The sequence below is a fragment of the Chanodichthys erythropterus genome, chromosome 17 (assembly GCF_024489055.1).
Source record: "Chanodichthys erythropterus isolate Z2021 chromosome 17, ASM2448905v1, whole genome shotgun sequence".
Taxonomy (NCBI): Eukaryota; Metazoa; Chordata; class Actinopteri; order Cypriniformes; family Xenocyprididae; genus Chanodichthys; species Chanodichthys erythropterus.
In genome coordinates this window covers 36,927,881-36,942,530 of record NC_090237.1, presented here as the reverse complement: position 1 = coordinate 36,942,530, position 14,650 = coordinate 36,927,881, and the positions used below count along the sequence as shown (strand labels likewise).

At 39.2% G+C, this 14,650-nt stretch overlaps 1 protein-coding gene across 1 annotated transcript; it reads left to right on the top strand.

The window, feature by feature from the left end:
- Positions 1-6,243: 6,243 nt before the first annotated feature.
- Positions 6,244-7,161, top strand: LOC137005129 (olfactory receptor 52K1-like). Its single transcript, XM_067365916.1, has one exon. The coding sequence runs from the start codon at positions 6,244-6,246 to the stop codon at positions 7,159-7,161; it is 918 nt and encodes a 305-aa protein (XP_067222017.1).
- The last annotated feature ends 7,489 nt before the right edge of the window (positions 7,162-14,650 follow it).

Below are 14,650 nucleotides of genomic sequence, written 5' to 3'. Positions count from 1 at the left end.
CTGTGTTTTGGATGTAATAGGTAATATAGAATGTTTATGTTATTCAGCAAAAAATCATTGTTTAATCAAACATCGTTTTATCTCTTACCATGCTTTGTAATCGTATACATTACATGTTATCTGTAAATGTATCAGTAAATATTTGACACAATTATACATAGGCCTATACATATAATCTATTATTTAGCCTGGCTAAATGAGTGAACACTGTTACTGCATTACTGACATGGGTTAGACAGACCCTAAGTCACCTCTCAGATACCAAATACAGACATTGCATGAAACAATAATACCAGAATAAATGCATTTAATAAAAAAAGAAAAAAAGAAAAAGTTTCTCTAATTGTTATACAATAAAAAAAGGGGGATTGTAAAATCCACCCCTTCATATTAACTCTTTCCTCACCATTGATTCAATTTTCCCAAGAGGTGCTTGCAGCAGCCTGTAGCCGAATGATAGCAGATTAGATCCATTACATAGTGAATGTTTTAACAATGTTTGGTGCATTCAAATCCTATACTGCACATGCACAGATCGGCTGCCAAACTGTAATGCTGAGATACAGTTTGGCAGCCGATCTGAGCATGTGCAGTATAAGATCATTACGCAAATTATATTATTCTGTGATTTTAAATCAGCATTCAAACTTTAAGCAACAAGAGCGTAGTCTTTTGAATGAAAGAATTTGGTACACTACATTTGCTTATTTTTTATTCTTTGATTAGTTTTAGGGGGAAAATAAAATTAACTACTACAATTTTGTTTTATGAAAAAATGGAAACTAGAAACTATAACTATCAGGGTTTATCAGGGTGATACTGTAGTTCTTTGTTATTTGTTTTTATAGTTCCGTTCCGAAAGCCAGTTTTATATGCAATAATTCGGTCATGTGTGAATTAAAATGTTGTTTTTTTCGTTCTCATTCTCTGTTCTATAAAGGAAACTGTGTGGTTGTAACACTTTTTGCATCAGCATCTGTAACTCACTGAAATTATAACTAGAGTGCTCAAACTTTTAAGTACCCACATTTGTTTACTACAAAAGACATCCATTCAAACCTCTATAACAATACCATAACCCTTGTAAGTTGATGTCAAATACATAGTGTGCCTTTGTTACAATCTTCCCCACTACAGGGGTAGGGTGTTACACATGCTGGGGTAAGTTGTAACAATGAAACAAAAGTAGCAAAACCATTCAATATGCTTCAAAACAGGTTTACTGTCTGAAACAATTCAAAAGAACAATACAAAACAATGCCTTTCTTTCTGTGACTGGCCACAGCTTAAATCCACTTGCTGTTTAACTCGTGTGTGCATATGTGTGTAAATTAGTCTACTAGAACAACCTTCGTTAATAGTATTTATGCTTAATTAACATTCGACTGCAGTGTATCTGTGTAAAGAACATGTAGATCTAAAAACAAACAAATAAACAAAAAACAGTAAATTTGTGTGTGTCTATGTAGGAATATTCTCAGTCAGAGTAACTCTAACAACTTCAAACTGTAACAACGCTGAAAAAGATATGCTGTCCTAATTTAGAGGCGCCCTTCATAAACTGCAAGCCTTTTTACTCGGTGCGGGAGTTGTCCTCTTTCATTCTCGTGAATATGTACATCCCTCCAGATGCATGTGTGAGTGCAGCGCTGCAACAGGTGGCAAAACAAATAACTGTAATGGAGCAAAGGTACCCAGACTCTCTTTTAATCACTGTTGGGGATGTTAACAAAGCAAATATCTCCCATGAACTGCCAAAATACGGATAGAGACAGTAATATACTGGATCACTGTTACACCACAATAAAGGATGCATATCACTCTATCTCACACGCATATTTGGGTCTCTCTCATCACAGCTGGTTCATCGCATACCATCTGGACGAGCTCACAGATACTGTCACATCATATATCAGTTTCTGTGAGGATATATACATTTCTAGCAAGACATTCTTATCACTCTCTAATTATAAACCATTGGTTTACTGGGAAACTCAAAGAGCTTTGTCATGCCAAAGAGGATGCCTACAGACGTGGGGATAAATCTTGTATAACCAGGCCAGAAACAGAGTAATAAAGGAGATCAAAGTAGCTAAAAGTAGCTACTCTGAAAAGCTGTCTATGTATGAAAAACCGTTTTCAGTGAATGACCCATTTGTGAAAGTGGAAAAAAGATGTTGGTTTTCAATTAGGTTTTCCATGCAAATTCGCAACATTGTCCAACATAAAGCTGCTTGGTTGAGCCGTGCTTTGGCAAGACAGCTACATTTTTGCACGCAAAACTTCATTGTAACTGTGCTTTTAAACCAGTATTATTATAACAGCAGCAGAAAATATTGTTTTTGTAAATAAAATAAATAAAGTAAAAATATGATTTCAAGTACAACTTACCTAAAGAATCTTACTGGAGGTCACTGGCGGGATTTGGCGCAAATCATATCCTCCCTTGTAAAAAGTTTTCACGATCATGAGCATTTTTGATGCAAGGGGTAGTCGATTAACATAATGAAGTGATATGATATAAATGTTTTACAATATAAAAGTTAAAACAAAATGAAATGGTTTCTGTCATTATCAGACTATGGGCTGAAGGCCTTGTTTCACAGACAGGGCATAGAGAAAGCCAGGATTAGTCCTTAGTTAAATTAAGGCATTTAAGTAGCTTTTATAAATGTACCCTAAATAAAATTACTGGTGTTCATCTTGAGACAAAACAATGGCTCTGCCTCTGACATATTTTAAGATATGTCAGTACAAGTTACTTTGAGTTAAAACAGCTCAAACATGCATTTTAGTCTAGGACTAGTTTAAGCCTGTGAAACCAGGGAGAAGTGTGTTAAGCATATCAGTCTACACATATTGTGTTAAATCAAAGCTGCCAAACCTTATAATGTAATTTCTGTTACATATGCCCTGGATCTGTGTTCACCAACTTTATTTAATGGACTTTTCCCACAATTCCCCATCTAGGAACCAATCACACACTCACACCTGTTTCCCATCAGTGACTCTTTATAAGATGCACTCAGACACATGTAAAAGCACATGTAAAAAGACATTTTCCGTTTTGTACTAAATGAGCCAATAAAATTCTGTTTTCCAGAAGGGAAGTTTAATTGTAGTCTAAGGCCCCATTTACACTGCACGGTTCAAGTGACCCAATTCCGATCTTTTCCTCCCATGTGGCACAGATCGGATATGAGTCACGACCGTGTAAGCAGGAAAAAAGCGCATGGATTCCAATTTTCACAGATCGGTTTCAGGCCTCATTCATATGTGGTTATAAATCAGATATGAATTGGATATGGGCGTTTGCGCCTGCAGTGTAAGCGGACAGATCGGATATTCCCCTGTAAATGTGACTCCTGCGTCATTGAAAAGTGATGGTTCTTCAACATTTCGCAGTACAGACATACCTATAACAAATGGAACATCTCTAGTTGACTGGTAGATTATTAATTTCATTTGTTTGTGTTAAATAAAAGGTAATCTGACATTGAAATGAGTGCTTGTTGCCGCTGTTGTCAGTGACGACGGCTCGTACACAGACGCGCGCTTCAGTCCCGTTGTGGAGACTCTAACTATTCGTTCCATTAAAAACCACAAAATAAAAAGCACATAAAATTGCAACTGCCCTTGACATACAATCACTGATGAATGCATTGGTTTTAATGAAAAAAAAAAAAAAAACTAGTATAGGACGGCGGATTCGAACCCATGAAGCTGTGACTATCTACCCATACCCGAGTATTATTCAACTTGCACGCTTCCAGCAGAGCTACGTACGTATACTGTCATGAAAAATTTGTATTATTTTTATGTAGGGATGTAACTATTGCATTAAAAAGGTTTCTATATGAATTCATGTCAATAAATTAAGCTCAATGTACCATTGAAACTGATTTGTGATGTCATATAGGTTATTTTTGGTACGTTTCGCCAAGTGCAGTGTAAAAAGGAGACATCCGATACAGGTCACTTTTAAAAGAAATGTAAGCACGTCGTCCAAAAAAATCGGATATGGTCAAAAGATCGAATCCGTGCATTAGGACATGCAGTGTAAATGCGGCCTAAGAGACTTTATGGACTATGCCTTAATTTTGTTTGGATCTTCGTTCACTGTGGGGGAAGAAGAGAACTTTAAGAATCTGAAGATTTTTTAGGGGGGAGGGCCAACTTCAACAAGCTCTGGTGGCAACGGAGCTTGTATCGTTACAAAGTTCAATGCCTTCCATTATTATCGCAACCCCGATACTCTCTGCACCTCCAAACCCAGTAATTCCCTCACCAGAGCCTGTTCATGTGATTGCTGCATCAGAGTCCGTTCCTGTATTTGCAGCCATTCCTGAGCCTCATCACGTCTCGGCAGATCTTCCAGAGCCCTAAGCCGAGATGGCGGCCATGCCTGAGCCCTCAGCCGAGATGGCGGCCACGCCTGAGCCCTCAGAGATTGCAGCAGTGGCTACTATGGCCACAGCCATTTGGTGCGTGTGGGCTGCACACACATCAGCTCCAGTTCTAGAGCCCGCACCAGTCCTTAAATCTGCTCTTGAGCTTGCTTCAATCTCTGAGGGCTCAGGCATGGCCGCCATCTTAGCTGAGGGCTCAATCTAGGAGTACATTCCTGAGTCCACCTCTGTCCATGAGTCCAGTCCAGTGTCTGTCCCATTCCTAAAATCCAGCCTCATGGTCATCCCTGTGTTTCCTGTCTACCTTGACATGACCACGGAGTTCATCCCGAGTTTCCTGTCTGCCTTGACAAGACCATGGAGGTTGTCCCTGAGTTCCCCGTCTGCCCTGAGACGACTATGGAGGTGGACTCTGGGTTTCCTGTCTGCCTTGTCTGGTTGTACCAGAACTGTCTGGTTGTCCTGACACAACCACAGAGGTTGTTCCTGAACGTTCTTGCTCTTGTCTTGCCGAGCCTGTGTTCTGACTCTGGACTGTTTCCTTGTTATTGATCATTTGCTGCCTGTCTTGACCTGTGCCTGTGCTATTGATTACTCTTTTGCCTTGCCTTCCTGTTACTGTTTGCTGGTGTTTGACCAACTGCCTGTATTACTACGCTCTTCCTGTAAATAAAGCCTGCATGTGGATCTCCAACTCTGTTGTCCCGCTCCCATCCATTACAGAGTCAACCCAGAGAGAGTTATAGGACTGTGCTTTGGGGTGTTGATGGATGCGATCTACTCAATCAATGTTTTGATAGATGAAAAAAAACAAAAACAAAAAAAACTCACAATTTTCTCAGCTTTTTTATTCAAAATGCTGCTTTTTTTTAATTAAACGTACCCACTTAGTCATATTTAATTGTTGGGGGGGAAAAAGAATACATAAAGCTATAATAAAAAGTTGTTTTTCTTTAAAGCTGAAGCTCTGTTCTTTCTTTTGATATATTACATATTCAGATATTCATACAACATATTTTGGGGGCAATGAAAGTTTTGTCAAAATGATTAATAAATTCTGGTTCTAATTATTTGCAGTGGAAAGTTTGGAAAGCACTAGACACTGAATTATGCTCAATTTATTACTTCTAAAAATGTATTTAAAGTGCTCTTTTCACGCATTAATTTTGCACTTAATATACTAAAAAGTCTTTTTTGGTACTTATTAAAATAATCTTAAGAACATCTGAGTGTTTTAGTTAGACATATTTCATGGTGTCTCAAAATAGCACACTTGAGTACACTTAGATGTTTTTAAGATTATCTTAATATACTAAACATTGTTCGTTACTTCTTAAAATTAGTACGTGAAAATACAGAACTTTAAGTACATTATAGAAGTGTACTTTTTTTCACCTGGGCAGTGAAATCAAACATCAGAGGACTTTACGGCACTTATGCCACAATAGGCCTCCTGAGACATGTTAGATACCATAAAAACACTAGCACACTGGTGACTCCACAGTCCCACTGAATCAGAACACAAATAGAGCTCATTACCTGAAGATGCAATGATGGTCATTTCATATATATATAACAATATATAACGGAAGGTATTTCTAATAATGATTGTAAAGTATTTATATAATTGTGTAACTGTGCTAACCATTAATTTAATTAAATAATTATTATATTACTAATCTAACTTAACACTTTACATTTAAGGTGATGTTAAATGGTAAAAAAGACACTGTGGCTAAATATTCTAAGCTAATTGTTTATTTGTTTATTTATGGTGTAAAAACAACTTTGCTCTAATTTTTAGGTCAATGAAAGTATTTCTTGTGAAAGGAAAATGGAGAATGGAACATACTTTTACTTCATGTTGTTTGAAAATCTTGGGAGCATAAAATATGCTTTTTTCACTTTGGGGTTTATTTTTTACTGTGCTGTCATATATTTTAATGTCATTATTATTCTTGTAATATTTCTGGAAAAGAAATTGCACCAGCCCATGTACATTCTGATTTCATGCTTGTCCATCAACTCTGTATATGGTACAGCTGGCTTTTTCCCAAGGTTACTGACAGACCTGCTCTATGATACACATAGTATCTCCTATGAAGCATGTCTCATACAGAGTTTTGTAATTTACTCATATGCAGCTTTTGAGCTTATGATATTAATGCTAATGGCATTTGATAGGTTTGTTGCAATCAGCAAACCTTTGCATTACAAAAACATAATTACCACACGGTTACTAACTTTGTTAATAGTTATAGCAGGGCTTTATCCAATCACTTTTGTTGGTATTAGTGGTTTTTTGACTGCCAGGCTCACAATCTGTGGTAACAAATTGTTAAGGGTGTACTGCCACAATTATGAAATTGTCAAACTCTCATGTGTAAACAATACTGTTAATAATATTTATGGCCTGATTGTAACTATCACAATCATTGTTATCCCTTTGAGTTTTATAATATATACCTATGTCAGAATTATTATCATTTGTCAAAGAAGCACACGAGAGTTCAGGAGCAAAGCATATCAAACTTGTATTCCACACATAGTGATCCTTTTAAATTTCTCAGTTGCTCTTTTTTGTGAGCTTACTTTGAGTCGATTTGTGAATGGGGAACTTCCTGTAGCACTGAATGTTGTCATTTCACTTGAATTTATTGTTGTACCACCCATTGTAAACCCTATTGTTTATGGTCTAAACTTTCCTGATATCCGCAAAAAAATTAGACATCTTATAAAAGCCTCCAAATAGCCTGCTTTGTTTCTGTTGTAATAGTGTTACAGTTTGAAGTAAGTTTGAAGAAATGTAAAGATATTTGTTCAATCACGCAATCACTCACCTTTTAGTTTTTAAAGGTTTATGCACTAAATGTGATAGTTTTCACCTCTCTGAATTCTATACCACTTTAATTGATCTCCTCAGTAATTTTTTTTTTTTTTTTTTTTTAAAAAAGGGTTTTGGAAACACGGTCACAATGAAGGAGCCATCCATATCTTATCAGCTCAGATTAATAACTATAGAATATAAGCTTCTTTCTTTTAAAAATCTTTTAAAAATGATATGTCAGTAATTCTTTACAATTGTGTTATCTATTTAGAAAAAAAAAAAAAAAATTAAGTGCTGTGTATGTGTATATATAGTGTTAAGAAAATGTGATAATTACCTCATTTTATCTTGCAACACATTATTTGAAAATTGTTTTTTATTGTCATGTTATTATGCACTATTATTTAAAAAGAAAATATCTTGAATTAAATAAAATTAGATATTTCATTAAAATGCTTTTTTCCCAGTTTAGAAAGGTGCAAATTTTAGCAATTTGTGTTAAATTAAAACCTATATTTCATGAGACATTGAATATATGTCAAGCTGTGGTTCCAATATGCATTGTTTATAATGTTTGAGCATTTTTTCCCCTGTTTTTCATCTCTTCATTTGTTTTTGATTTTACATAATAAAGATCATCAATAATCAGCAAATTCTAAGAATTCTTTCTGGAATTCTTCTAGTTAAGTGATTGCAAGCTAGTTTGAAAATAACAGTGTTAGTATTCTAGTAGCATGGAATCACTTTTATTATTATTATTATTATTATTATTATTTCTATTGACAATAGATATAGCTACACCAAATTCCATGATTGGTAATTATTTGATATAAAGTATGTAGACAACTATTGTTTGAACCTCTCAAAACTGATTCCTAATATATATATATATATATATATATATATATATATATATATATAGCTTCTGTACCAGGCTCTGTGGAAACATGAACAGAGGGGTTGTGAGGTTTGATTAAAGACACATACAAAGTTGGGTGAATACAATACTGTGCAGGTAACTGGAGTTGGTAAGTGACCGGGTTGATCTACTTAGTGATAGTGAAGGGGCCAATGAATCTGGGACTTAGCTTTCGGCATGGCAGACGCAGTCTGATGTCCCGGGTAGACAGCAGACCTTCTGCCCCAGTTGGTAGACTGGAGTGTTGGACCATCGAAGGTCGGCTGTCATCCTGCGTCTGCACAAGGCCCGTAGTAGCTGATGGTGCGCAGAGTCTCAGACCCTCGCGCTCTCTCAGAACCAGTAGTTGACAGCTGGTACATCCGATGGTTACCCTGAACAGGGAAACAATGGGGGTTGGTAACCAGCATGCACTGGAATGGAGTGAGTCGAGTGGTTAACTGCGGGTGCTATCCAGACGAGAGGCTTACGGTCACACCTAGGAGAGAGAAGAAAGCATGCCATACTCTGGAGATGAACTGAGGTCCTTGGTCCGATACAATATCTTCTGGGATTCTGTAATATCTGAAGATGTGGTTGAACATGATCTCAGCAGTTTCCATTGCAGTAGGCAGACCTTTTAAGGGAATCAGACGACAGGATCTGTCAATTACCACCAGGATACAGGTACAGTTGTTGGATGCAGGAAGGTCCGTGATGAAGTCCACTCCTGTGACCATGGTCTGTTGGGAACGGTCAGAGGATAGAGTTTGCCGGAAGGAAGATGGCGAGGGCTCTTTGAGATGGCACATTCACTTGCCATGTTGGGCCACCAGAAGCGCTCTTTCAGCAGCAAGAGGGTTTCATTGACCCTGGGGTGGCCAGTGCCCAGCAACATGTGGGAAGAGTGGATGAGTGGAGTGTGCCGTGTCCTGGTGATGTAGAGCAAACCTGGTGGACAACCCAGCGTAGTGTTGGTAGAGGCATTGGAGGAGGGAATGGTGGCTTCAGACTCACGATAATCTTTTCAGGTAGGATTGATTCGGCTCTTCAGTGTTCTCTTCAGGATTATAGAGACGAGATAAGGCATCCGCCTTGACATTCTTGGGACCTGGATGATAGGAGATAGTGAAGTTGAAACAGGTGAAGAATTGCACCCAGCGTGCCTGTCAAGAATTCAGTCTCTTGGCATCTCTGAGATACTCCAGGTTCTTATGGTCAGTAAGTACTTAGAAGGGATATTGTGCACCCTCCAACCAATGCCTCCACTCTTCCAGGGCCAACTTGATGGCTAAATGTTCCCTGTTGCCGATGTCATAGTTTCTCTCTGCCGGGTTGAGTTTGTGTGAGAAGGCGGCAAATGGTTGGAGTCTACTTGGGTTCCCCTGCTGAGACAGTACCACTCCCACTCCTGTTGTTGAAGCATCTACCTCAACGATGAAGGATTTCTCTGGATCAGGATGAATGAGGAGGGGAGCGGAGACTAAGGCTTCCTTTGACACTCTGGAGTCTAAAGTATCACCGGCGATACCACCTCGTTTTTTTTCTTACCAGTGTGAAAGAGACTCAAAATACTCAGTCAATGTTGCACATACAATTAAACGTTATACACCATTTTAATCTGTGGAATATCTTCTTTTATTTGTGTACACTCAGAGTAAAAACAAAATGTTGTGCTTTATGTAAAATAAAGAAAACGTGATCTGTAGTCTCCCTCTGAATGAAGTCCACTCTGATAGTTCTCAGAAAATGAAGTGTAACTTAGTGAATACTAAGTAATGTTATGTAATCTGTATGAAAAGAGACACATGTCAGACACCCGTGAATCAGCTCATTATCCGCTAATGCGGCCACGCCCACGGAGTGAGCGCTATTCAGACGCAAATTCTGAGGCAATACATGTATACATCGTCTTAATCATGTATTTATTATCTTCAAAAGTGTTTATCTGTATGTTAAAGCAATCTCTGGAAGCCTGTTAGTTCCTGGAATGTCACATGATATGCCACATTTGTGGACTAAAGGTGCACAGAGCACCCTCCGACTGCAAATATGAATTGAAAACACAGTATCCAGTGCTCACAGTGATGACAATAAATATTGAATAAATATTACTTCTCTGTATAGAAAATTGATATAAACATATGAGAATCCATCAATATTTCTCCAAATGTGCATGCTTTTAAGCATATTAAGAAATTACGGTCAATATAACATTTTAAGAGTCAAAATGTGAAGCTTGAGTCTTAGATATTTTTAATGATGTATAGTTTATCACATTTAGGCTATATAATATAACAAATATAGTAGCCTTTATGAAATGCCATAGAGGTAGGAATGTTCAGATGCTTTACATCGCAGAAATACATTATATTTTAAAGTATATTGAAATAGAAAACCATTATTTGGTTAGAGACATAAGACTTTAAAAAAAATATATATATATATGTGTCCAATCTTTTGACTGGTACTGTAATTTAACATAGGCATATACAAAATTTTCTTCACATCATGTGCAATAATATGTGCATGCATGAGATCACAAAAATCATGTTTTTTATTTGTCCAGAGTGGACATTAATCCTGTTATCAGCATGATCACAGAGGGTTTTTTCACAGCCTACCTGACTGAAAGAGCTCATTAATATGCAGGTCATTACAGGTCCTCATGCGGATCTTTTGTCTTCTCGGGTGTGAATTACAGCATTATTCATGATGAATACACCTTCACGCATACTGTGATTCTTGACAAAAAGTGTCTTAGAAAATTTAAATCTCTCTATTGTTTTATATGAACGAGTAGGCGGGATAAATTTACATCATTTTTGAAGCAAAAACTCTAGTCTACAACCTCCAATACCCAGAAGTCTTTTGAACACAGATTTAATATATATTTTTTGGCCTTATTTCAGTGACTTAAGTTTTTTTTTTTTTTTTTTCAATAACCACACATAAACGTGATTCCTTCAAAAACACAAACGTGTACATACATGTTTCTCACATAATATTGTATCCTAGTTTGTGCTAAATACAGTGTAATGACACTTTTGTCATTTATATGTTTAGGAACAACTGAAAAAAGCACAAATGTCAGGGCATGTCAAAACTTCTCCAGGGCCCCAAAAATCCTCAGACCCCTGAGGGTTAAGGTGTTGAAAGCATTGGTGGCAGCTGGTGTCCAGGACAGAGACTTGGGCCTATTGCGGAGGAGGTTGGTCAAAGAGCTGGTGATGGTACTGTATTCTTGGATAAATCTGCGGTAGAAATTGGAGAAACCTAGGAATCTCTGGAGTTCTTTGATGGTAGTTGGAATTGGCCAGTTCCTGATGGCTTCTACATTCCCCTCATCCATCTGGATGCCACTGCTGTCGATGTGGTAAACCAAGGAACTGCACTGAGGGTTGATGAAAGGAACAATTTTCAGCCTTGAGGAAAAGAAAGAAACAGAAGTGGGAATTCCCACAGCGTGGTGGCTATGTTCGGCCAGTATATCAGGATATCATCGATGTAGACCAAAACAAACTTGTGAAGAAACTCCCGGAGCACCTCATGGATGAAGTCCTGGAATATGGAGGGGGCAATGACCAGGCCATACGGCATAACAAGGTACTCTTAGTGTCCAGTAGGGGTCACAAAGGCTGTCTTCCATTTGTCCCTCTCACGTATCTGGATGAGGTTGTATGTGCTACGGAGGTCCAACTTGGTGAAGACAGTGGCACTGCGGAGATGTTCCAAAGCCACTGGGATGAGGGGAAGTGGATAACAGAACTTTACAGTGATCTTGTTAAGTGCTCGGTAGTCTATTCAAAGCCGCAAGCCTCCATCCTTTTTCACCATGAAGAAGCACGAAGCAGCAGGGGAAGTAGACGGCAGATGTAACCTTGTTCTAGTGCCTCCTTGATGTATTACTCCATGGCCTTCTCCTCAGGAATGGACAAAGGGTAGATCTTCCCACGGGTACTGACTCACACGGAAGCAGATCAATAGCACAGTCCAATGGCCGGTGTGGAGGTAGCTTGGAGGCTCTTTTGGGACAGAAGACGTCACTGAAGGAGGCGTAACATGGAGGGATATCCACCAAACGTTTCTCCACTGGACTTTCGATGGAGGTGATACAGATAGACAGATGTTCTGGACACGGAGAGACATGTAGAGGTAAAACAGGGAAACAGTTCGGGAAACAGTTTTCGCTCCACTTCAGGATCTCACCAGTCTTCCAGGAGATGACGGTATTGTGCTGCTCCAACCATGGGCGCCCTAATATCACATTATCGGTGGATTCCTCCAGAACCAGCAGATGTTTATGTTCGATGTGAAGAAGGCCAACTTTAAGTTGCAGTGGTCTGACACACTGATGTACCCATCTACGGCTGAGAGATTTTCCGGTTATTGAGTGGATCTGGTAGATGGACAGCGTAACAGTGGTCTTGAGCTTGAACTGGCGGCAAAGGGAGCCAGAGATGAAGTTGCCGGCTGACGCAGAGTCAAGGAGTGCATTGACTGGAATGGAAACATCAGCAGCAGTAGGGATTACAATGGTAGTGAGTGCCTTCATCTTATTAATAGGAGGAAGAATGGCACTCACCATGGGACGAGGAGGACGAGTGGGGCATGCTGATATAACATGCCCAGGGGCACCACAATATAAGTACAATCTCTGGGTCAGCCGTCTCTGCCGCTCAGCGAATGTCAGCTGGGTGTTGTCAAGTTGCATAGCTTCATTGGCTGGTTCTGGAGGGCTGATGGATTCTGAATGGCGGAGGAAAGATGTTAATGATGGCTGGCCCTGGTGCTCTTCAAGACACGACTGCATACGAGTGGCGAAGGGGATGGAGAGTTGGATGAAGCATTCTACCCCGATGGAATCCTTGTATGCAGCGAGATGCAACCGCACTCGTGGATCCAATTCTTGACAGTAGGTCGTGTGTAGAGACTGTTCTTTCCATCCACTAGCAGCAGCAAGTGTTCTGAACTTAAGGGCATAATCATTCACAATCATAGTACCTTGTTTTAAATTATACAATTGCTCACCAATCGAAGAGATGGTTTTCTAAGAGGCGATGCAGAATGCGATGAACATAAGCCACGCAATATCGCGTTCAATATCGATATGAATCGCCGTCGATATTGAATGCGATATTGCGTGGCTTATCAGTGAACTACGGCTCTGTCTATTAAATGCCGCTTCATTTGAAAGCAGGTGATGGCGATTTCGCGTAATCAGGGAACCGGCTTTACTGACGAAATGCGCGTGACAAAAGCATTCGATATATCGCCCAGCCCTACTGGACGTGCACCTGGAGTGAGGGTAAGAAAATCAGGATATTGTCCAGGTAGACAAAAACAAAAATATTAAGCATGTCTCTCAGGATGTCATTTACCAGCGCTTGAAAAACTGCCGGTGCATTGACTAGGCCAAACGGAAGAACCTGATATTCAAAGTGCCCTAAAGGAGTATTAAACGCCATCTTCCATTCGTCGCCCTACTTAATACAAACCAAATGGTAAGCGTTATGGAGGTCAAGCTTCGTAAAAAATTTAGCTCCCTGTAAGATTTCAAATCTAGCAGATGACATAAGAGGCAAGGGATAACGGTTCTTGACTGTAATGTTATTAATACCCTTAATAGTCATTACAGGGATGCAAGGACCCGTCCTTCTTTTTTACGAAGAAGAACCCTGCGCCAGAGGACGGGACAATGGTACCAACGGCGAGACTCAGTGAGATATTTTTTGAGAGCTTTGCGTTCAGGTGCGGATAACGAATACAACTGGCTGCGAGGAGGGGTGGTACTGGGAAGTAGTTCAATACTACAGTCGTACGGGCGATGAGGGGGAAGAGAGGCAGCCCAGGAACGACTGAACACAGCCTGTAGCCTGTGTTTGTAAATCTCACATCGGCTACGGCCAGTCTGAGAAAGACGAGCACTTTGGCACTTTCATGGACGCTCTGAGGTTAAACAGAGAACCCCATTTCCTAGCTCTTGGGATATCAAAAGGGCCCTCATGCAGATTAAAGGCCAGACTAGCCAAATTCCAAACACACACCACACACACACGGACACACACAGACACACAAACATGCACTGAAGACTGTATGTGTAAAATATAATTATGCCTAAATGTAACCCATTGTGTATGCCAAGTGCATGTATGTTTTACTGGTGTTTAGACTTAGTTTAAATGACTGTAGTTGTGCTAGTTTAATTTCTAACGATTCCATTTGACTGTAAACTATAACTTCTTGTATATGCTTTTCTTACATGACAAGCTTGGTGTCTATTTAAAGCTCTCCTTACGCCTCATTCGGAGATGTAGGTTACATAACTGTAAAATGCATTGTTCTATTTTTAATGGTACTTCGAAGAAAAATGTACCCTGATCTAACATGCTCATAAATTATGCAAATCAAGCCACAAGACAAGACAAAGGAAAGTTTGGCCTGCCAACTTTGCACCCATGTCATTGGCTAATCTCAACCAAGGAGGCGTGTTGACTTGCTTGTCCATAAAAGACA

Excerpts from the sequence above, each read along its gene's own strand:
- LOC137005129 (XM_067365916.1), top strand. The coding sequence starts at position 6,244 with ATGGAGAATGGAACATACTTTTACTTCATGTTGTTTGAAAATCTTGGG.